General features: G+C 39.1%; 1 protein-coding gene across 1 annotated transcript in view; it reads left to right on the top strand.

Moving 5' to 3' along the window:
* Nucleotides 1–17,971, top strand: part of egln3 (egl-9 family hypoxia-inducible factor 3) — a 34,991-nt gene extending 17,020 nt beyond the window's left edge. The window contains exons 2-5 of the mRNA XM_060828387.1: nucleotides 6,607–6,726; nucleotides 10,351–10,487; nucleotides 17,313–17,386; nucleotides 17,474–17,971. Coding sequence (XP_060684370.1) covers nucleotides 6,607–6,726; nucleotides 10,351–10,487; nucleotides 17,313–17,386; nucleotides 17,474–17,505 — 363 coding nt within the window. The 3' untranslated portion in view covers nucleotides 17,506–17,971. The remainder of the gene's footprint in view (nucleotides 1–6,606; nucleotides 6,727–10,350; nucleotides 10,488–17,312; nucleotides 17,387–17,473) is intronic.
* The last annotated feature ends 5,765 nt before the right edge of the window (nucleotides 17,972–23,736 follow it).

Genomic DNA, 23,736 nt, shown 5'->3' with positions numbered 1-23,736 from the left:
CCTCCAAAAGCAGGGGTTAACTTATATGTTGATTAACAAAAATGAACCAACAGTGTGGGTAGTCACCAGTTTTGATGTTCGTCACACAGGGTCAGTTCTGTGTGGGTGTGAAAATTGAGACGACTGCTAATATGAATTTAGTATGTTGCGGCTGAAAAATTATAATAGGGGCTTGACTGATGATGAGTAGCTGTGAAAACATTGTTTATGGGGCAAAAAGTCTTTGGTCAATTTATATGCTGTGATCTATTTTATTTATGCCACCAAACAAGCCCAGTAAAGTCTGTACATTATGGATTTAGTCCCTCAGCTGTGCTGCCTGTCTTTGCAAAGCCAAACTGAAGTATAAGTTATTGGAATGAAATCAATAGTTTTGCAACTGCTGTGGCTTTCAGTTCATGATTGTGAGCACGTACTGCACTGTACACTTAAGGCATGAAGTATTTGCAGATCACACAGAGCATTAACACTGACCTCATTCCATTCAGCTTACTTGCCAATGGAAACTGTTCTTTGTCATTGACAGAAGATAAGATTGGAACATTTTGAGTTTTGAAGAAAATACTCTACTAATTTTTGTGCAGATGCTAATTACATGCAGGATTTGTGATCAAAATGTAAAATATGGAGTTGATCCATGTACTAGGTGGAACCATATATGAAGCAGGCTATTCATATAGTGCAGTGCCAACAAAAAAAAAATCAGTCTTGCAGCCAAGTTTTTTTTTCACATATCTTTCATAAACCTTAAATAAGGCAGCATTAAATAAGTATAATGACTGATTTTGCTGTAGTTTTCTACTTGCTTTCTAAGACGTTTAAAATACAATTTTGAATGTAAATTTCTCCTGTTAAAAACTGATGATAGACACCAAAAATTTAACCATAGATTAAGTAAAAATATTAAAAGCTATATAACATTAGAATCTTTTAAAACTTTTTTTTACTGGATGTGGTATATGCAAAATCTATTGTTGATGGGGGTTTGTAATCTTAGTTGAGATTAGAAAATTACAGCTATTACTGGTGACATTTGCCCTCTTGTTCCCTAGTCATTAAATCATTAATAACATTTGAATTATCTGGATTCAATGAGGGAAACTTTAAGATTAAAGCTTTTCTGTTAATTGTGATTGCATTTCATGACTCCATTTTCATGCAATTCAGTTATATTGTTTCACTCACTGAAACACAATACTGATGAAATCGCCTTCAGTGACAGTACAGTGTTTTTTTCTGCAAAGTAGAAATATCCACTCCACCCTTGCTGAATCCACCTTATTTTTTTATCCTGGGGATACACACTGTGCCTAGACTGCAGGTGTATGACCAATTCCAGACTTGTGCTTAATACTAGAATGTGCATTAGAATGGGTTGAGTTGAATATAAAACCTGGCATTTCACAAATTACACTTAGAACTCAAAATGTTTGACATTCTAACTAAAACACACTTTTATTGCATGTAACTTTTTATTACATAATTCATACTAGGACCTGTGGTCAGAATGTTAAACCATTGGAGATTGGAGTTGGGAGGCTTTTCAATTTGGTGAGTGCGATAGAGTGCTCTCCTCATCACCTTTCTGCTACCGCTGGCATTTCCCAGTTGCAGGTCAGGTAGAGTGCAGTCTGCCTACCTTTACGTGAATTGAACATGTTCAGTGACCATTAATGGTATTTTACCAGTGGCGGTTGGGCTCTGTGACATTTAAGGAGGCCAATCTAGCAGCCTCGGTGCAAGCATGTGGAGGGTGGAGAGGATTAGTTCCTTCTGATTGAAACCTTATGGTTCACAGAGAGTTTCTCCAGTAGCAGCGAGTGTATCCCTTGTTGAAAGATCTCCTGCCCTTGAAATCAACCCAATTAATTTCTATATTTCTAGGATCAGTCCCAGCATGACCTGAACCCATTTTCTGTATCAGTAGTGACTGATTTGGGGACTTCTACACTTCTAACTGTGGACACTACTCCCAGTGACGTTGTTGGGGTTGGAAAGTTCTATCCCTATAAAAGAGTTACATCTTTCTTGGATATAGAACATCAGCATTTCCAGAGCTTAGGCATAGGCTTCTCTAATTCTTTGATCAAAACCTTTGTGTAAAATGCAAACTTCAACCATAAGGTTTCTGTTTTAGTTGTATTTATTCCATCACATTTATGTGCTGATTCCTAAATTATTTTAAATTATTCTTGCATGCATTTTTGATATAAAGACTCTGACACCTGCCTGGAATTAAGTCAGAAATGGCTAAAACGTGACCTTTGGAATCAGAATTTCAAGTTAGCTCTATTCATGACCTGTACTATCTTACCCTAATTTGAAAACTATTGGGTTGCAACCCCACAAACCCATCCTGTGATGTTGGGATTGTCATTACTGAACAACTTCGGTTATCTCAGCATCAGTTATCCAAATTTAGGATTATCCGAACAAGATCTCAAGGTCCTGTAAAAACATTATCAGTTATCTGACCAATCGGTTATCCGAACACAATATTCGCTGCCCGTCTCATTCAGATAATCAAAGTTGTTCTGTGTATGAACTAGGCAAAGTCTGAATTTCATATCCAAGGCTATTTTTTTCATCATGTGAAAGATTATAGAAGCTGGAGGGAATGTCATTAGGTAAATTTAATTTGCAATTGGGGAAACCTGCTGAAGATTCAGGAACCTTTTGACAAGTATGCTTTTTTTAAAAAGTCTTACTAATGTCTCCCGTATCTACTCATATCCCTCCCCACTCCATGACTCCTATGCATCCTCCAGAGTCTCTCTTCCAATATTTAGTACATGTAGAAATAGGCTGTATAACTGTGACACGTTTTTTGAAATGCTCCTAAATTTGTTAAAACAAGCAAACAGGCATTGATAAGCTGTATTACAAATATCTTCTGATCTTATAATATCATGAAATTGTCAAATCAACCACAGCTTATCAATGAATCAAACTTATTTATCATTAATCCTTTTTCAAAGCAATTGTGCTTATTGCATCAGTTTCAGGAGCATTTCAAAAATTGTCAGCCTTGCAAATAGCTCAGTGATTCTGCAAAATAATACGAGGAGAGTGGGAATGGAGAATCCATAGAGTGGACATGTGTGCAGTGGATAAGGCCTGGAAGGGAAATGAGGCAATGAAAAAGAAAAGGAAGGAAAAAATCCGGCTGGAGGAAGCATGGGACATGAAAGATATATGAAGGACATAGAAGGGTCAGGAAATATGAGGGGTGAGGAATATGAAACCTAACAACCCCGTGCAGGATTGGAGCAATGCCATAGCACACTGAGAAGGACCTTCAGATTTAGCTTGCCGTCATACCTATTTTGCCACCACATATCTGCTTCCTGGTGTGACATTACTACCACCTGACCCTGACTCCCGAAGGCTTAAAAACTTGAAGGAGTTTCTTGACTTTCGGAAATCATAAACACAATGTTGGAAAATGTCTCAGCTTGTGTTTCCTCAGAAGGAAACACTAAAAGAAAAATCTGATCTGGATGGTTCAAAAGAGAATTGATTAGATGAATTTCCGTGAAGCATTTTATATAATTTAAAACTTTTATTCCAAAGCAGGCAAGATCTTTAACTAAAAATGTAAAGAACTGCAGAGGTTGGAAATCCGAACCAGAGATTGCTGGAAAAAGTTAGGTCTGGCAGCATCTGTGGAGAGAAATCAGAGTTGACATTTCGGGTCCAGTGACCCTTCGTCAGTCCTTTAACTATTATTACAGCAAACATTTTATTAATCGGCATCTATGGGACTAGAAGTGTACCAATTGATCAAATATTCTGACTGATCAAGAGGTCGATATAATCAATGTAAGAAACATATGTTAAGTAATAGAAACATTATGCAGGGCGTATACAAATCATGGTTATATTTTATTTACAGCATAAATCACTCAAATAATAATGTATTTTTGCCTTTAAGAAAACATGACAGCAGAAAGTCTTCTTATCCGCACCTTTTATTGACTATTTGGACATCACTGTAGATCACAATAATACAGCAAACATTCGGTATTTCAAGTATGTAATTTTTGCCGATACATCAAGAGTGCCTGTTCATAATGTGCTAGTTAAAACAAAGTTTTCTGCATTTTGATAAACAACGTGTTTATAGGCATTGAACGCATTGGACCAGTAGTGATTATTATTAGGGTGATTCTGCAAAATAATACAAGGAGAGTGGGAATGGAGAATCCATAGAGTGGGCATGTGTGCAGTGGATAAGGCCTGGAAGGGAAATGAGGCAATGAAAAAGAAAAGGAAGGAAAAAAATCCGAGCCTTCCATCCAAAGACAGTTGTTCAATGACATGTCATTTCCCAATAATCAATTCTCTCTGATACCATTAGTAGGGCATTAAATAATTCTAATTTTCAGTGAACACAGACAAGTGAAACTTCATATTTGCAATAAACAAGCTATGGCTAAGATTTTTCACTTTGCAGTCTCTGTGAGGGGGTGGTTGCCATCAGTGGTGACTGACACTCCATCCCCAACAACCAAGAAGCCTGCTGAATTGAGGTCCAACCATCTTGTTTTTGATGGTCAAAATCTTTTAAAGAGCTCATCAGCAAGCTTCTCAGCAAATTGCAGGCCTTGATATTGAAATCCTGTCTTGCCAGAAATTGTCTGCCACTCAGAGGCAAGCAGTATTAGGTCTTGGACATCATTGCTGAAGACCTTGTCTTCAGGGGATCCAATGACGAGAAGGTAAATCTTTTTCAGGACTTTCTGGGTGGGGACCATGGGGAGAGTGGGGTTTGAGGCAATCCTACCCCCAGTTGGCTCTTCTTGGCATTTCTCCAAGAGCAAAGAATTTAGGAATGTTGAACTCATTGGTACCTACTTAGGCCTATCTGTGATCGGCATATTCGCTCACAGCAGATGGAAGTGAAGATGCAGTCACTGCTGGGGCCAAATGCCCCTAGTCTTCTACACCAATTCTCTTCAATGAGTCTCAAAGGTGTCTGGCACTTCTGATGTAACATCTCCAGTCGTCATGACCTATGGTCTGTGTTTCCTGCTGGCAGTAGTCAACATGATATGCTTCTTCAGGAGTCCTTGAAACAGTTGCAAGAGGCCCTATTGTTCCACTGTTCGACCAGTGACCAGCTCGCCATGCAGCACGATCTTGGGCAGGTGACTGTTGTTCACCTTGTCAGTATAACTAACAGAAATAGTTGCAGCTATTAATTTTAATTTATCTTTAATTTCTGGATCTAGCTTCCATCTACTTTTTTACATTGCACCATTGGACTGTGATCACCCACTGAGTTCTGCTGACTTTGTGTCCTTTTATATGATTTCAGCCAATAGTTTTAGCTTCTGATCTCAGTTTCACTCCTGATTGCCATGGAAACTGGGCTGGCTAATTTCGCTTTACAATTGGAATTTGTCTCATAACACAAGCTGTGAAACTACAGAATTGAACATAGCACTTTACTCTTTGGCTTTGTATGTTTGCCTGAGGAGTGTGTCTAATTTCCAACCCGTACCCAAACCCCTCAATAACTGTTCCCTAATCGTGTCCTATTTCATAATGTTTATCAATCAATTAAATGATGTGAATAAAAAGCTACATATTTTTGTTAATGAGGCCAAGATGGGTGGTATGGTAAGCAGTTTTAACAGAAGCATAAAATTGGAAATATTTGTAGATTTGTCCTCTTGTGTGATTCCCCCTTTCCCATTATTTAATTTACAACCCTCTCCAGCCCAAGTTACAAGATTTGTCAAGGTATTAGTCCCTGCATAGTTGATGTTAAGCTAATTCCAGTGGAACAACTTCCTCTTTCTTCAGCACCGGTATCCATGCCCCATGAAGCAAAACCAGTTCCTCCCACACCAACCTTTGAGTGTGATTTCAACTTCCTTTCCCTCTTTTTTTTGCTCTGTTTCCCTCATTGTTTACTGAAAATGTTCTTCATTACCATACAAATGAAGAGTTTCTACCTTGTGGTGAATTCAACCAGAGATCCTTTTAAGTTTTGCACCAACACATGCTCACTTATCCATTTCCCATTTCCACTCTTCACAGCGTCTTATGCCTTTACTAAAAGGACTGCATCTAGATCTTTAACATACCAGGACCACAAAATGGCAATTGTAAAATCACTCCTTTTATATTTTCTGCACTTTAAAACCTCAATTTTTTTTTCAAAAGTGATTCAAAATATATTTAGAAAAATGGCAATGCAACAAAGCCTAATAGCACAGTTATATAAGGTAGATAACCAAGACCACAGCTCTGGTGCCAGTCTTACAGAAGGTCACTAATGGCAAGGAAATGTCACTAAAAACACACATGACACAAGTGGATTATGAGTTGGATTGAAGAAAAAAAGCATGCCTTTCTTCATTATCTCTACTTAAAGACAAAGCTAACAGAACAATGAGTTGTCTTTAAACAGAAGAGGGTTTACATACAGTAAGTACCATTTCCATGAGGGAAAAGATAGGGCATCCAAAACCTACACCTGGTGTACTGTCTAGACTGTACCCATTCTATGATTATAACCTACATTGTTGCTCGATAATCAAAATCTAATAAATCTAAGGAAAATTGCTTGCAAGTAAACTTTTTCTATTTCTTCAGGCAATGGTAGCCTGCTACCCAGGGAATGGAACAGGGTATGTCCGGCACGTTGACAATCCAACTGGTGATGGTCGTTGTGTGACATGTATTTATTACTTGAATAAAAACTGGGATGCAAAGGTATGAGATATTCCTTTCTTTCTCAAGTTATTGTTCAGCTCAGCTTTCTAGCAGTATGGTTATACAGGCTACATTTGTGCTTTTATTATTTCAGACAATGCTTCTTAAAACAAATTGACTGAATAATGAGTTTTTTATTATTTAAATGTAAATGTTTCTATTCTGTTGGTTGCTTGTTTTGTAATATAAACAACTACATCAACAACTATACTTTCAAGAACATTTGGAAGTATTAGATACATGTACTTTTAATTTCCATCATGCATTAAGCAATGATGGTAACATAGTTTTCAGCTTTAATGCAGGCCACCAATGATCCATGTGATGAGCAGGGGATGAGCACATTAAAAATGTGGAGCTTATTCAAGGAAAAGCTCCTGTGTGTCCTAGATAGGTATGTACCTGTCAGAGAGGGAGGAAGATATAGAACGCATTAGCCGTGGTTTGATAAGGAAGTGGAATCCCTGGTCAAGAAGAAGAAGAAGGCTTATGTTAGGACAAAATGTGAAAACTCAGTTAGGGCGCTTGAGGATTACAAGGAAGTCAGGAAAGACCAAAAAAGAGAGCTCAGAAGAGCCAGGAGGAGACATGAGAAGTTGTTGGCGGATAGGATTCGGGTTAACCCTAAGGCTTTCCACAGGTTTGTCAGGAATAAAAGAATGACGAGAGTTAAATGGGGCCAATCAAGGACAATAGTGGAAAGTTGTGTGTGGAGTCAGAGGAGATAGGGGAAGCACTAAATAAATACTTTTCGACAGTGTTCACTATAGAAGATGAAAATGTTGGCGAGGAAGATACAGAGATACTTGCATCTAGACTAGAAGAGATTGAGGTTCACAAGGAACAGGTATTAGAAATACTGCAGAGTGTGAAAATAAACAAGTCCCCTGGGCCGGATGGGATCTATCCTAGGATTCTCTAGGAAGCAAGGGAAGAGATTGCCGAGCCTTTGGCATTGATCTTCAAATCGTCATTGTCTACAGGAATAGTGCCTGAGGACTGGAGGATAGCAAATGTGGTTCCCTTGTTCAAAAAGGGTAGTAGAGACGACCCTGGTAATTATAGACCAGTGAGTCTCACTTCAGTTTTTGGTAAAGTGTTGGAAAAGGTTATAAGAGATAGGACTTATAGCCATCTAGAAAAGAATAATCTGATCAGGGACAGTCAGCATGGTTCTGTGAAGGGTAGGTCGTTCCTAGCGAGTTTTATTGACTTTTTTGACAAAGTGACCAAACAGGTAGATGAGAGTAAACCAGTTGATGTGGTGTATATGTATTTCAGCAAAGCTTTCGATAAGGTTCCCCACAGTAGGCTATTATACAAAATGTGGAGGAATGGGATTGTGGGAGACATAGCAGTTTGGATCAGTAATTGGCATGCTGAAAGAAATCAGAGGGTTGTAGTTGATGGAACATGTTCATCTTGGTGTCCAGTTACTAGCAGCGTACCGCAAGGTCAGTGTTGGGTGCACTGCTGTTCGTCATTTTTATAAATGACCTGGATGAGGACTTAGAAGGGTTGGTTAGTAAATTTGCGAACGACACTAAGGTCGATGGAGTTGTGGATGTATTAGGTTACAGAGAGACATAGAAAGGATGCAGAGCTGGGCTGAAAGGTGGCAAATGCCGTTTAATGTGGACAAGTGTGAGGTGATACACTTTCAACGGAGTAATCGGAATGCAAAGTACTGGGCTAATGGTAAGATTCTTGGGAGTGCAGATGAGCAAAGAGATCTCGTTGTCCATGTACACAAATCCCTGAAAGTTGCCACCCAGATTGACAGGGTTGTTAAGAAGGCAATACAGTGTTTTGGTCTTTATTAATAGAGAGATTGAGTTCGGTACGACCACACTTGGAGTATTGTGTACAGTTCTGGTCACTGCATTATAAGAAGGATGTGGAAGCTTTGGAAAGGGTGCAGAGGAGATTTACTAGGATGTTGCCTGGTATGGAAGGAATGTCTTATGAGGAAAGGCTGAGGGCCTTGAGGCTGTTCTTGTTAGAGAGAAGAAGGTTGAGAGGTGACTTAATAGAGACTTACAAGATAATCAGAGGGTTAGATAGGGTGGACAGGGAGAGCCTTTTTCCAAGTATGAGAACGGCAAACACAAGCAGACACAACTTTAAAGTGAGGGGAGATAGGTATAAGACAGATGTCAGAGGTAGTTTCTTTACTCAGAGAGTAGTAAGAGTATGGAATGCTTTGCCTGCAACGGGAGTAGATTCGCCAAGTTTAAGTGCATTTAAGTCCTCATTGGACAGGCATATCGACATACATGGAATAGTGTAGGTGGGATGGGCTTCAGATTAGTATGACAGGGCGGTGCAACATTGAGGGCTGAAGGGAGGTGCTGTAATGTTTATGTTCTGTCTGGATTAAAATCTGTTTGCTCTGATACTGTGTTGAAATTTGATTTTCATTGTGCAGTAGAAATCAGGAAAGAGATTAAGTTGAAGATTGCTATTGATGCTTTGTCCTTGCAAATTTCATAATGGTCACCACACCTAATGATGGTGAAAGTTCAGGAACAGATTGTCTATTGTCCATGTGATAATCATGTGTATATATCAAAAGAAAGAAAGACAAAATGTGTTGAAACTCAATGCCATTTTGTTCAGTTGGCACATCAGTTTCATGAAGTAACACTTTGTGAGCCTTCCAATTGTTGGCTGCCCATTTCTCACTTGCTAAATTGATGATTGACACTTGTAAATTTGCCATTGCAAATATTTTCAAGTTTCAGTCAATGATCAAACAGATTTTTAAATGATCGGCCAACATTCTTGCCCATAAAAGGCAGGAAATTGTGTTCAATATATAATTTAGAATTGCCTTTTTTTAAGATCCTGACTGTACCTTTCAAGCTAAAATGTACAAAGCATTTTGTGTATCTTTACTGCCAGTTGTATTTCTCCAGGTATTGAATGTTGTTGGAGACCTCCCTTAAAATTGTAATTTTGTCTTTCCTAAATTTTTGTGAGCAAGGAAGACCAGTATTGCAACTATATTCCGCATTGGCTGTTTGTTATCTGCTGCGCAGAATCTTTTATTGAACTCACTCCACTATCCCAGATATGTCTTGCTGCATTTTGTATCCTGATGATTTTCCTCATTGAACTGACTAGCTGAAGTGATGTGCTCATTTAGCACCTGTAGCGCACCAACAAATATTTACAATCCTGAAATTACAAGTGGTTTGGGCTATCGAATATTGTGTTGGCCAAATACATGAGCACATTGCCAACACCACACTATTCCTGAAAGCCTCCCCATTTAATTTGGATGTCAAGAAAAGATCAGGCTGTTTTAAAAATGAAACCATATTGGCAATGGTTATACAATCAGGCTCTGTCTGATTTGGAGATCTGCCATCACTTGCTATGGCTGGTTACTCCTGTTAGAAGAAGTTTTGCAGTATCCTTATTTTTTGCTTTGATCCTTGCCTTAATATGTTCAATACTAACTATGTTGTACTTTCTATTTAAAAGCGCTAGTCATTATTTTAGTCAACTTTCATCCGTTGAAAACTATTACAGCAAAGCTTATAACTTTAGTAACATACCTGAATTGTCTTTCCAGAGCTAATATTTCTTAGCCATTCTGTCAAAACTTCTTTTTTATAGGTTGATGGTGGTATTCTCCGAATATTTCCAGAAGGAAAATCATATGTAGTTGATGTTGAGCCAATGTTTGACAGATTATTGTTGTTCTGGTCTGATCGAAGAAATCCACACGAAGTACAACCAGCATATTCTGTCAGGTATGTCCTTGTTGGAGTCTCTTAGAAATAAGTATAAGACATCACCACCTTCACAAATACACTAAGGGATGGCAATAAATGGCCCATTGACAGTGCCTGCATCTGTGAACAAATAGATGGAGGGAAAAAGCCATACCAAGCTTCCTAATGTGAAATATTGGGCTGTTCCACTTTTGTGTTAGTTGTAAAACTTGAAGTCATTTTGTCATTTAAATTTATTACAGCTTTGCCATAAACTAACAAAGTAGAACTTCCTGAATGTCAGCTTTAACCAATAGCTGAATGAAATTTTCTAAACAATACATTTTGATAAATTATAAAAGAAAATAATGCAAAGAAAAAAAAATTATGACCCTCCCATTAGTTAGATTTTTAAAATCTGCCTGCACTGCACAGTTGTATCAAAAATATTTGTCAACGAGTTTATGCTTCTTTTGATCTTGGTTAAATGTGATGACCATTCATCGTTCCAGTCATTAACACCAGTGACATGGAAATACAGACTTGTGGAAACCAAATTCCTCTCTCAAGATTCTGTGAAAGTTGGGACTCAAGCCAAAATGAACCAAACCAAATGTTATTATTAAGGTTTACGTTTTGAAAGAACTTTGATATGCCAGTGTTACTGTTTGCGAAAGACTTCCAACCCTTGATTTTGACAAAATTTAAGATTCCACATCCTAGTAAATGTACTTATCCTAAATATCATTGAGATAATGATATGACTCAAAAGAAATGGGTAATCCAAAATGGAGGATGGGAAAAAATTGTGCTCCTTTTTTGAGCTATTTTAGGTGTTGGACATGATTTACTCGAATTCAAGGAGCAGAAATTACTATTTTATAAGCTTTTGGCTTGTTTTGGAACTTTGGGGAAAAAAGATCAAACAACGGCACTTTTAAAAGGAGGAATACAGGCAAAAGGCAACGACTACATGGTCAGTGAAGGGGAAAGAAACATTCACTCCTGACTGACACAGCAGTGGATCTGCAGTTATTGCTTTTATTGTTTGAGTTCATGTATCTGTAGATATTGGGCTGCATCTAGGAAAAATTAACAAAAAGCAAAATTATCCGTGTGGGAAATCATGTCTCATGAACTTGATTGAATTATTTTGAAGAAATAGCAAAGAGGATTGATGAAGACAGAATGGTAGGTGTAATCTGTCTTGACTTCAGTCAGGTGTTCAACAATGTTCCTCATGGGAGACTGGTTAGCAAGGTTAGATCTCATGGAATACATGGAAAACTAGTCATTTGGATACAGAACTAGCTCGAAGGTAGAAGATAGAAGGTGGTGGTGGAGGGTTGCTTTTCAGACTGGAGGCCTGTGACCAGTTGTGTGCCACAAGGATTGGTGTTTGGTCCACTGCTTTTTGTCATTTATATAAATGATTTGGATGTGAACGTAGGAGGTATAGTTGGTAAGTTTGCAGAGGACACCAAAATTGGAGGTGGAGTAGACAGCAAAGAGGGTTACCTCAGAGTAAAAAGGGGTCTTGATTAGATGGGCCAATGGGCTGAGGAGTGGCAGATGGAGTTTAAATTAGATAAATACGAGGTGCTGCATTTTGGAAAAGCAAATCAGAGGAGGACCTATGAACTGAATGGCAAGGTCCTGGGATGTGATGCTGAACAAAGAGACCTTGGAGTGCAGGTTCATATTTCTTGGATGCAGGGTCACAGGTAGATAGGATCGTGAAATAGGCATTTAATATGCTTTCCTTTATTGGTCAGAACATTGAATATAGGAGTTGGGAGAACATGTTGTGGCTGTACAGGAAAATTGGTTAGGCCACTTTTGGAATATTGCATGCAATTCTGGCCGTCTTCTTATTGGAAGGATGTTGTGAAACTTGAAAGGGTTCAGAAAAGATTTACAAGGGTGTTGCCAGGGTTGGAGGATTTGAGTTATAGGGAGAGCTGAATAGGCTGGGACTGTTTTCCCTGGAGCATCGGAGGCTGTGGGGTGACTTTATAGAGGTTTATAAAATCATGAGGGGCATGGATAGGATAAATAGAAAGGTCTTTTCCTTGGAGTGAGGGAGTCCAGAATTAGAGGGCATAGGTTTAAGGTGAGAGGAGAAAGATGTAAAAGGGACCTAAGGGGCAACTTTTTCATGCAGAGGTAGTGTGTGTATGGAATGAGCTGCCAGAGGAAGTGGTGGAGGCTGATACAATTGCAACATTTAAGAGGCATCTGGATGGGTATATGAATAGGAAGGATTTAGAGGGATATGGGCCAGGTGCTGGCAAATGGGACTAGATTAGGATATCTGGTCAGCATGGATGAGTTGGATCTAAGGGTCTGTTTTCGTGCTGTACATCTCTGTGACTCTAAGTTATGAGGTTGATAGTAATGTTGCTCAAAAAAGTTAGATAAGCTACCATGCCATCTAGACATAGTCTAAATCAGACAAGTGATCCCACTGGTAACTTTAATGAGAAAAGGACTCTTGTATCAAGATTTGTATTCTTTTATTTCAAGGTGGGGTGTGGGCATCTCTAGCTAGGCCAGTATTTATTGCTTTTCCCAAATTGCCTTGAGAAGATGGTAATGCATCAATTGTTGAGCCACTGCAGACCTTGGAACATAGGAAGATAACCATTCAGCTCCTTGAGCTTTTTCTATCTTTCAGTGAGACCATGACTGATCTATGGCCTAATGCCATTTAGCTGCTTTTGGCCCACCTTAAAATCTTCGCTTAACAAAACTTTATCTGTCTCGGATTTAAAATTAACTACTGATCCAGCGTCCACTGCTATTTATGGAAGAGAATTCCAAACATCAACCACCCTTTGTGTGTAAAAGTGCTTCTCAATATTTCTCCTGAATGGTTTTGCACAAATTTTCAGATTATGTCCCCTTGTCGTCGAAGCCCCAACCAATGAAATTAGTTTATCTTTATCTACCCTATCTTTTCCTGGTAATGTCTTGAAGACTTCAATCAGATCACCCCTTAATCTTCTAAATTCTGGGAAAAAAAACAGCCTAATTTGCATAATCTGTCCTTATATTTAACCCCTGAAGTCCAAGTATCAATCTTGTAAATTTACTTTGTACTCCTTCCAAGCTAATTCATCATAGGTCTGCTGACATTACTCTTAAGTGGGGCTAACCTAGACATTTGTGTAACTGCTGCATAACTTTTGCAACAAAAACAGAAGTTGCTGGAAAATCTCGGCATCTCTGGCAGCATCTGTGAAGAGAAGTCAGAGTTAACATTTCAGGTCTGGTGACTCTTCATCAGAACCTCTGCATCCTTTTACTCCAGTCCTCTAGATGTGAAGGCCAGCATTCCTTGAGCTTTGTTGATTATTTTCTGCGCCTGATCCTGATATTTTAAAGATCAACGTCTCTTTGGGCATCCATTGTATTTAACTTCATACCATCTAGAAGTAATCCAATCTGTCGTTTTTTTGCTCCAAAATAGATAACCTCGTAATTGCTTACATTGAATTCCATTGCCACAGTTTTACTCATTCACTTAGTTTATCACTATGTTCAAAATATTCAGTTACCTCATCCTTTATTATAGACGCCAAAAATTTCCTCATCACATGTTACGCTAACTGGCTTGTAATTCCCTAGTTTTCCACTTTTGCTTTTCTTAAAAAGCAGAGTGACATGCAATTTTCCAATCCGAAACGAGCTCTCAAAGATCTTAGTCGATCATGTGTTCCCCTACTTCGTTTAACACACTTAAATGGAAATCATCGAGTCTTGGGGATTTCCCCAATACCAACATTGTACTTGCATTAACTTTATTTATTCCCTGTCCCCGATCCACTGTTCATTTCCCTGGGATTTCTGGCAAGCTAGCTTCCTTTTCTCTTTTCTCCTGTTCTGTATTGAAGCAAAGTAAATGTGCATATATGCTATTAAGACAAGAGTTTAAGGATTTTAAGACTATGGCAGTGAAGGAACAACAGTGCAGTTCAAGGCAAGATGGTGTGAGGCTTGGAGGGGAAATTGAAGGTGGTTATGTCCTATGTATTTTCTACCCTTATCCATCTAGATGGTAGAGGCCACATGTTTGAATGGTGCTGTTGATGGATACTGGGTAAGTTGCTGCAGTATATTTTTTTAGAAGGTACACACTGCTTCCAGTGTGTTAGTGGTGAAGGAAATGAATGTTGCAGGTGTTAGATGGTGTGCCATTCAAGCATGATGTTTTGTCCTGTATGGTGTTGTAGCTTTTTGAGTTTTCTTGGAACTATGTCCAACCAGGTTCTAAAGGGTATTGCATCAGAGTCTTGACTTGTCCCTAATGGGTAAACATTAGAAAGACAGGGATTTGAGTGACTAGCCACAGAATTCCTTGCCTCTGACCTATTGTAGTTGCAGTTTTTATGACTAGTCCAATTCAGTTTCTGGTTAATGGCAAATTCCATGACATTGATAGCGAGGGATTAAGCAATGGTAATGCCATTAAATGTCAAAGGGAAGGAGTTAGATGGCTAGGTGTTCCAGCTGACGCTGAAAAATCTGAGGTTTAGTTGCAGATGTTCAGCAATTGAAGGGATGATTCATATTTATATAACAACTTTATCATATCCCTAAGTATTAGATAACAGAAACATTTATTTTAAGTTAAGCAAATGCAATGGCTACTTTGCACAAAGCAAGAAACCTCACTGGTTGAGGAAGGAATTTGTATAGAATGCTGAGAGTCCCTTATCCTGGAATATCCTGGTATAGTAGAATCCTATACATTGACAGCAATGGCTTCAACTTTTCTTTGTATCAATAATTGGCTTAGGACAAGTACACCTGAGGGACATTGACCAATCAAATAGCTGGCAGCTCTCTAGTTCAAGTAGCAGCAACAATGGGCGGCTTCTGCTTGGATTGCATTCAGTCCCCAATGGGGATTTTTTACTAGAATTAGTGAGTGGTGGCATCGGCTGTTGAGGGTAGCACAGCCTGGCAAAGTTTAATGAGGTTGAGGGTGTGCGGATTATCAAGCTGAGAAGGATTGTGCTCGAAGGATCTCTGGGAACTTTGGCCTCTAGCAGCTCGAGGAGAGCTTCCAAACTTTTCACTTGGAATCAGATTGGGTCTTTCATTGGAAGTATTATGGTGAACTGAGAAGAGGTCTGCAGGTAATTAGCCAACTAAGGATGTCATTTGGCCCAAAAGCAGGCAGACTGTTCAACACCTCCCACGCCATTAAAATTGTAGTGGTGTGGGCAGATTGGCATCAGAAATGGCACCTGCAGAATTACAACCAATTTAATTGTCCTAACTGCTTTTCAACCCACTCTCAGTACAGCACCCCTTCTAGCTCCAAAACAAGTAGCTCAGTACATAGAACTTCTACCAACAACTCCTAAATGCAGCCAAGGAAGAAGGCAATGAATAATTCAAATCCAGGCATTCTCTTTACAAAGGCATCTGGCTGCCTTTGTAGTCCTGTAAAATACAAACTACTCTGTGAATGAAAAATCATTTCAAGCAACTTTCACACCTTCAGACGTTTGCTAGAGTTCTGTGACATACATTTGCAAACATAGCATGTGTTATGCACTGTACACATAACCAGAAAATGGCTATTACTTTTGTCAAACCCCAAAGAAGCCTGATATATAAAGACCCCATCCCCAACAAATGCCTTTGTCCTCAGGAACTAATGGGAAACTGTTACCGGCAAGAAATGAATACATTTGTATCATTTAATGATGTTTGTCCACTGACAATGAAATAACAGGATTAAAACAGGAAAATAAAGTTCACAGCTGATGTCCCCTCCATCCCACCATATACTCATTGGAGACCAGGTTTGCCAATATGCAAATTTTAACATGTTTATTGTTTTGAAGTTTTGTTATGATTTGCTTCATTACTGCTTAACAATTGGTAAACAATAGCATTGGGTAATTGCAAACTTGGTTTTTAATTAAAAGACTGGCAAGACAGAAAGCCCAGCAGGTGTTAAGTAGCAAATTATTGAGGGCATAAAAGGAATCTAATGAAAGTACCCAAGATATTTGAAGAGAAATTTGTGATTTTGGTTCCTGCTGAAAGCTGTCACATTTGGTCCTGAAATTGACCTAATCTACATTTGAGATAATTTACTCTCCAAGGGTAACCTAAGGTTTGAGCAGGTTAGGCTAGCTGTTTCACACTGCTCCTGTGTAGAGGCAACGTTAGTGTTATTCACCACCAACAGTATATTGCCATCGACCAAAAGCACATTCATAAATGGGTAACACAATATATGAATTTCATTGTCCATTTGATGCAATATGTGTAGGCTCTACATCCCAAAGACTGGCAATTCATATCAAGTAAAGCTGTTCACAACAAGCAAGTCAGCAACTGTATCTAACCAGCATTTGCTTGCAAAATTCAAAATGCAGTGTCCAGTAGTAGATGTGAAACTACAATTGGCCTACATATGCCAAATGCAACTAAGTGTGTGAAGAATTATGCAGGCAATTAATTTAGGGTTATCATGTTAGTAGGAAGAATTGTAAAGGCAGAAAGAACATGTACATGCACAGTGATTGTTTCAACTCAACAAAATAGATGACAGCTATTCTGTGGTTTGATTTTCATGGCAATATTTTAAGAAATCAGTGTTAACCTTCCAGGTTTAAAATCTAACAAAGCTTGGTAGTTAACTGGAATTAACTTTGCATTCTCCTTGGCAATGCCCCTGCCAGTCAGCGTTCATTTGCCAATCAAATAACAATTTCCTCTCATATTGTATAAATTTTGTTTTTGCTTTGGCATTTCTTGAAAATTGTCCTAATGAGTGCAAGATGAAAAGCTTTGAAAAAATGTGCCTCTTTCAGCAAAGCTAATATTTTTGTGTTCCAGATATGCTATCACGGTATGGTACTTTGATGCAGAGGAGAGAGCTGAAGCCAGAACTAGGTACCGTAATCGCACAGGTAAAATGAATTTTGATTAACCTTTTTCTAAAGAAGTTATGTATAATTAGTTCATACTATTTAGTAACTTTCTTTCTTGTCCTTCAGCTTCTGGAGAAGCAACAAGCTTTACATCATGACTGTAAGAGTGGTGAAACTTGACTGATGAGCTAAGCCTTTGAACAGTGGTAATTCACATGACCTTTACATCAACTCCAAAGAAAAGTGTCCTTCCACAATAATCTTATTAAATGCCATGCTTACGAATAATAGTTGTATGTTGACTCCTGCTCTTATCTATAATAGAGATGGTACTGGCTGCTGTTTAACCTATCTTTCAATGAAAACGGTTTTTAGCAGAATTAATCTGTAATCCAACATTGCACAAAATAAAATTCAATGTTAATGTAATTATGCATAAAAATATAGCAAGCGTGACATGGTGTTAAATATTATGACCATTTTACATAATTAGGTCTAATATTGCACTTTATATAGATTATTTCCAGATTGCAAAGGCGCTGATTAATACATTTTAATGGCTGTATTTTTCCTTTTATATTTAAAAGTAGTTGAATGATTTTGTTTGTGGCATTTTTTTCATCTTCCACCATGATGGTATTTGACCATCACCTACTGATTGTAATTAAGAATGTTCAATTTTTGTGTAACGTAAATAAACCTGATAACCTTACAGCTTTATTTAACTTTATTTATATGGAAGCTAAATATGTTGTGCAAAACAAAAGCATTTCTCCTAATGTTACGATAAATCTTTATCGCACTTCACTGTGATTAAACTTATTAAGTCTTTTACTTCTTTTCTCCAATGATTTACAGTTTACTCTTGTTTATGAGCGCATTGTGCATTACTGTATCAAACTTGTGTTAACTATGTCTGAAGAAAGAACACAGCATTACAAGTGAAATATTTTCTGTTGTTGCCTTTTAATAGGGAAGTATAGTTCCATGGGAATTCCTGACGTAACTTGAACATGTGAGCAACAAAATTACTGAATTTGCAACTGGATGCCATCGTGTATGCTGGTCAACAATTTGGCAATTCAGTAGTGGCAATAGACAAGTTGTACTGGAAGGTTTCTTTGAAAACTATATTGCCAGATAATAAAATGGTCCCTCCTATAAGGACACAGATATGATTTTATACAAATATGGTTGGTGTGTATTTTTTGTTTCCTCTCCTCTTACTGCAACATTATTAAATGAATATGGTTCTGGTTCCATGTAACTATTCTTTAAATAATTAGGCTTGTTTTCAGTTATCCTGTATTGCTTCATGTTAGAAAAAATATAGATCTTGCCTTTGCTTATAAAATTTGCTTGTTAGCATATTTGGCAGTTTTTAACAGTTGACCAAGAATTTCTTAATTCATAACTGTCTGTGACGTCATGTGGCTGGGAGTTACATAAATCAGCACATATGCAGATGCCCATTGGCATAAAATTTACATTGTAACAGGCAGTTTTGCCGAAGTAGTCTTTGCTAGTGTTTATACTTGAACATTGAAAAAGGTGTGCTTTATCTATCCAAAATGTACTATTACAATTATTGATGTTTTTCAAAGTATTCGCTGGCCAAAAGTGAGAAATATTAAGGAATGTCAGAGGCTGATCTCTAGGCAAGGACTGTTTTTTTTAAAGAATATGCCTTTGCACTATATAAATCAGAGAGTATTAAACATTTCATTGGAAAAGTAAAGATTTTAAAATATATGATAGGCATTATTTTTTGATATCGAGTGTTAATGGTCACTAGGTATCAAAAACACAAGATATGGAATGGAGTGTTTATCCTTTAGAACTGGTGTTCTTATTCCACAGTAGTGTTTAAAACTTACTCATCTGCATAGTTTCGGACAAAAAGGAATGCCTTTTGTCCTCAATTATTTCTGAAACAATCTTCATTACTGAACACCGACACATAGAAATTAAAGCTGAACGTACTTACAGAAGATCCGAAGTTCTAACAGTAGGTTGTTTTACAAATACAATGATCCCTAACCAAAGACTTGAGTAACAGGCCACTTGTTTGCACAGTGAATTGCTGATGAAACTTGAGTGGTTATTATATTGGCCATTGCACTGACTGTGGCAGAGGGTGCCCGTGTCACCTGGTGAAGCCGTCAGACCGTGGAAAGCCGGACAAATGTGAGGTAATGCATTTGGAAGGTCAAGTACAAGTGGAAATTATACAGTGAATGCCAGAACCCTTTGGAGTATTGGATATGCAGAGGGAAAGTATGTGTAGGTCCATAGATCACTGAAGATAGCAGCGCAGATAGATAAGATTAAAAAAAGACTTATAGCGTGCTTGCCTTCATTGAAAGGGGCATTGAGTATAAGGATAGACAAGTTATGCTGCAGCATTATAGAACTTTAGTTAGGACACACTTGGACTATTGCATATAGTCTGGTCACCACACTACCAGAAGGATGTGGATGTTCTGGAGAAAAGGTTAACCAGATGTTGCCTGCTATGGGGGATTTTATCTGCAAAAAAAGATTGGATAGGCTGAGTTTGTTTTCACTGGAACACAAGAGTTGAGGGGTGACCTAACAGAAGTTTATAAGATTGTGAATGACATGGATAGAGTGGAAACTATGAGGTATTTTCTGCAGTGTGAAAGGATCAATTAGTAGGAGACACAGACTCAAGGTGTGAGGGGGATGTTTAAAAGAGGTGTGCAAGACGAGGGTGGTGATTTCCTGGTGTTGCCAGAGGAAGTGGTGGAAAGAGACACAATAGCAGCGTTCAAGAAGCGCCTGGACAGATACATGAATAGGAAGGGAATAGAGGGATATAGATTGTGGAAATGAAGATCATTTTCGTCTGAAAGGGCAAAATGTGGTTGCGCAGGCTTGGAAGGCTGATGGGCCTGTGAATGTGCTGTATTGTTCTTTGTAAGTCTCTTGAAAGGGTGGAGGGTCCTGATCAGTCATTCTGTGTCCAACCAAAGCTTTGAACATTGCTATCCCATCCCTGCTTATTCCCATTTCACTCTAGACACCAGGTCACAGCCTCACACCATCATTTCCAGGGCTTGCATGATTGGCAATAGCAAAGCTGCCCACTTCCTTTGGTGTCCTAAAGGAGGGCTACTAATGTTACAGCACAGATCATTACTTTCATTGGTACGGAAGAGCAACCAGTTATTTGATTGGCCAATAGTGTTCAGTGGTAAGACAGTGGGGGGACAAAGTGGGAATTTAATGGCTCTTAAATCTGGTCAAGGCTTCCTGGCGATGTAGAAGATTAGATTAGATTCCCTACAGTGTGGAAACAGGCCCTTCGGCGCAACAGGTCCACTTTGACCCTCCAAAGAGTAACCTGCCCAGACCCATTTCCCTCTGACTAATATACCTAACACTATGGGCAATTCAGGATGGCTAATTCATCTGACCTGCACATTTTTGGACTGTGGGAGGAAGCCCATGCAGACACAGGGAGAATGTGCAAACTCCACACAGACAGTCACTCAAGGCTGGAATCGAACCTGGAACCCTGGCGCTGTGAGGCAGCAATGCTAACCATTGTGTCGCCCTAGAAGCAGGACTACGGACTCCTCACAAAAATTGGTGTACTTAGTTATAAGAATTTGGTAGTTTTTGATTCAAGATCTTGTACTGCTATTAATACTATATTCAAAGGTGGCGTATGAAATGTGTACAGAATTTCCTTGAGCTGAGTAAAACATGCAAGTTTACTGAGGGCATACTTAAAATCATAGAACTGTACAGCATGGAAACTTTCAGTCCAGCTACCATGCTGACCAGATATCCTAAATTTAGCCAGTCCCACTTGCCAGCATTTGGCCCATATCCCTGCAAAACCCTTCTTATTCATATACCCAGACAGATGCCTTTTAAATATTGTAATTGTACCTGCCTCCAGCACTTCCTGTATCAGCTCATTTCATACATGTACCACCTTCTGCATGAAAATGTCACTTTGGTTCCTTTTGAATCCTTCCCCTCTCATGATAAATCTATGCCATCTACTTTTGGACTCCCACACCCAGAGAAAAGACCTTGGCTATTCACCCTATCCATGCCATCTGTAGATGGATTCTATAGATTGGCCTTTGTGATTGACCGGGCCAAGTTCACCACTCTCTGTAACCGTCTCCGATCCTTAATGATACAGTTCCATACCAAGTAGTGATACATCCAGACAGAATGCTCTCGATGGCGTACCTATAAAAGTTGGCAAGGGTATTCACCATCATGCCAAATTCCCTCAGCTGCCTGAGGAAGAAGAGACGTTGTTGGGCCTATATAACCAGTGCATCCACGTGAAGAGTCCAAGAGACCACTCACCGAAACTTGACATTCTCCACTCATTCCACCTCTGTGCTGTTAATGTGTAGGGGGGCATGAGTAACATCCCACCAAAAGTCAATAATGTGTTCCTTGGTTTTGCCAGCATTGAGAGCTAGGTTGTTCTCAGTGCACCATTTTTCCAGATCTTCCACCTCCCATCTGTAGTCTGTTTTGTTGCCATCTGAGATTCGACTGACTATGGTGGTGTCATCAGTGAACTTGTTAGTCTGGTATTTGGTGATGCAGCCATGGGTATACAGTAGGTACAGTAGGGGGCTGAGTACACAGGGGCTCCAGTGTTGAGTGTTAGTGACGATGAAATATTGGCCCCAGTCTTCACTGATTGTGGCCTGTGGGTCAGGAAACTGAGGATCCAGTTGCAGAGATTGGGGCTTAGTCCGAGATCACTAAATTTAGTAATCAGTCTCGAGGAGATAATAGTGTTGAAGGCTGAACTGCAGACAATGACTAGGATTCTTATGTAGCTGTTCTTCGTGTCAAGATGTTCTAGGAAGGAGTGAAGGGCAAGTGATATGGCATCGGACATGGATTATACCTGTATTAGTCCCATAATCCCTAATTCCCCTACATACAAAACCCATCCAACTGTGTCTTAAATATATTTAATGAAGCTGCCTCTACTGCTTTTTTGGGCAGAGAATTCCATAGATTTACTAGTGGCTGGGAAAAGCAGTTCCTCCTCATCTCTGACCTAAATCTACTCCCCTCATCTTGAGGACATGTCCCCTAGTCATTGTCTCACCTACCAGCGGAAAGAATTTGCCTCCTATCTTATCCGTCCCTTTCATAATTTTATATGTTTCTATAAGATCCCCTCTCATTCTTCTAAATTCTAGCAAGTACAGTCCCAGGCGGCTCAACCCCTTCTCATAGGGTAACCCCCCTCCTGTCCAGAATCAACCTCCTCTGGACTGCCTCAGGCAGTATATCCTTCCTCAAGTAAGGAGACCAGAACTGCATACAATACTCCAGGTGTGGCCTCACCGACACCTTGTACTTTGCAATAGAACCTCCCTGCTCTTAAATGGAATCTCTCTAGCAATGAAAACCAGTATTCTACTTGCCTTCCTGATTAACTGTTGCACCTGCAAATCACCTTTTAGTGATTCATGTACAAGCACTCCTCAGTCCCTCTGCAAAACAGCATGCTGCAATCTTATACCACTTAAATAATTCTCTGACCTACAATTTTTACTTCCAAAGTGGATAACCTCACAATTTCCAACCTTGTACTCTCTGCCAGACCCTTTCCCACTAACTTAACCTATCTAACTCTCTCTGCAGACCCATCACATCTACTGCACAGTTTGCCTTTCCACTCAAGTTACTGTCAGCAGCAAACTTGGATATATTACACTTGGTCTCCTCTTCCAAATCATTTATATATATCATGAACAGTTGCGGGCTGTACACTGACCCCTGCGGCACACTAGTCATTACTGATCTCCAACCAAAGAAACATTCATTTATTTCAACTCTCTGTTTTCTATTGTTTAATCAGTCCTCAATCCATGCTAGTACATACTCCGCAACTTCATGCATTCTTAACTTGTGGTTGAGTCTTTTTTGTGGCATCTTATCAAAGACCTTTTGGAAATCCAAGTATACAACATCCATCTCTTCAGCTTCATCCAGAACGCTTGTTGCATCAAGAACTCCAGTAAGTTTGTCAAATACGACCTTCCCTTCCTGAATCCATGCTGTGTCTGCCTGATGAAACCCCCTCCATTCAGATGTTTCACTATTTCTTCTTTAATGATAACCTTCAGCATTTTCCCAACTACAGATGAGGAACCTTGTTGAATGCCTTAACTAAAGTCGATATACATCACATCCACCACTCTTCCCTAATCAAACATCTTCGTTATTCCTTTAAAAAACTCAAGTTGGTAAAACACAATTTTGCAAAGCCAAGTATCCCTAATCTGTCCTTGCCTCTCCAAATACATGTAAATCCTGTCCCTCAGGATTTCGTCCAACAACCTGCCCACTACTGAGGCCAGGCTCAT

This window comes from Hemiscyllium ocellatum, chromosome 8 (genome assembly GCF_020745735.1).
Source record: "Hemiscyllium ocellatum isolate sHemOce1 chromosome 8, sHemOce1.pat.X.cur, whole genome shotgun sequence".
Classification (NCBI taxonomy): Eukaryota; Metazoa; Chordata; class Chondrichthyes; order Orectolobiformes; family Hemiscylliidae; genus Hemiscyllium; species Hemiscyllium ocellatum.
The sequence above is the reverse complement of the archived record's forward strand: the minus strand, read 5'-3'. Positions and strand labels throughout refer to the sequence as shown.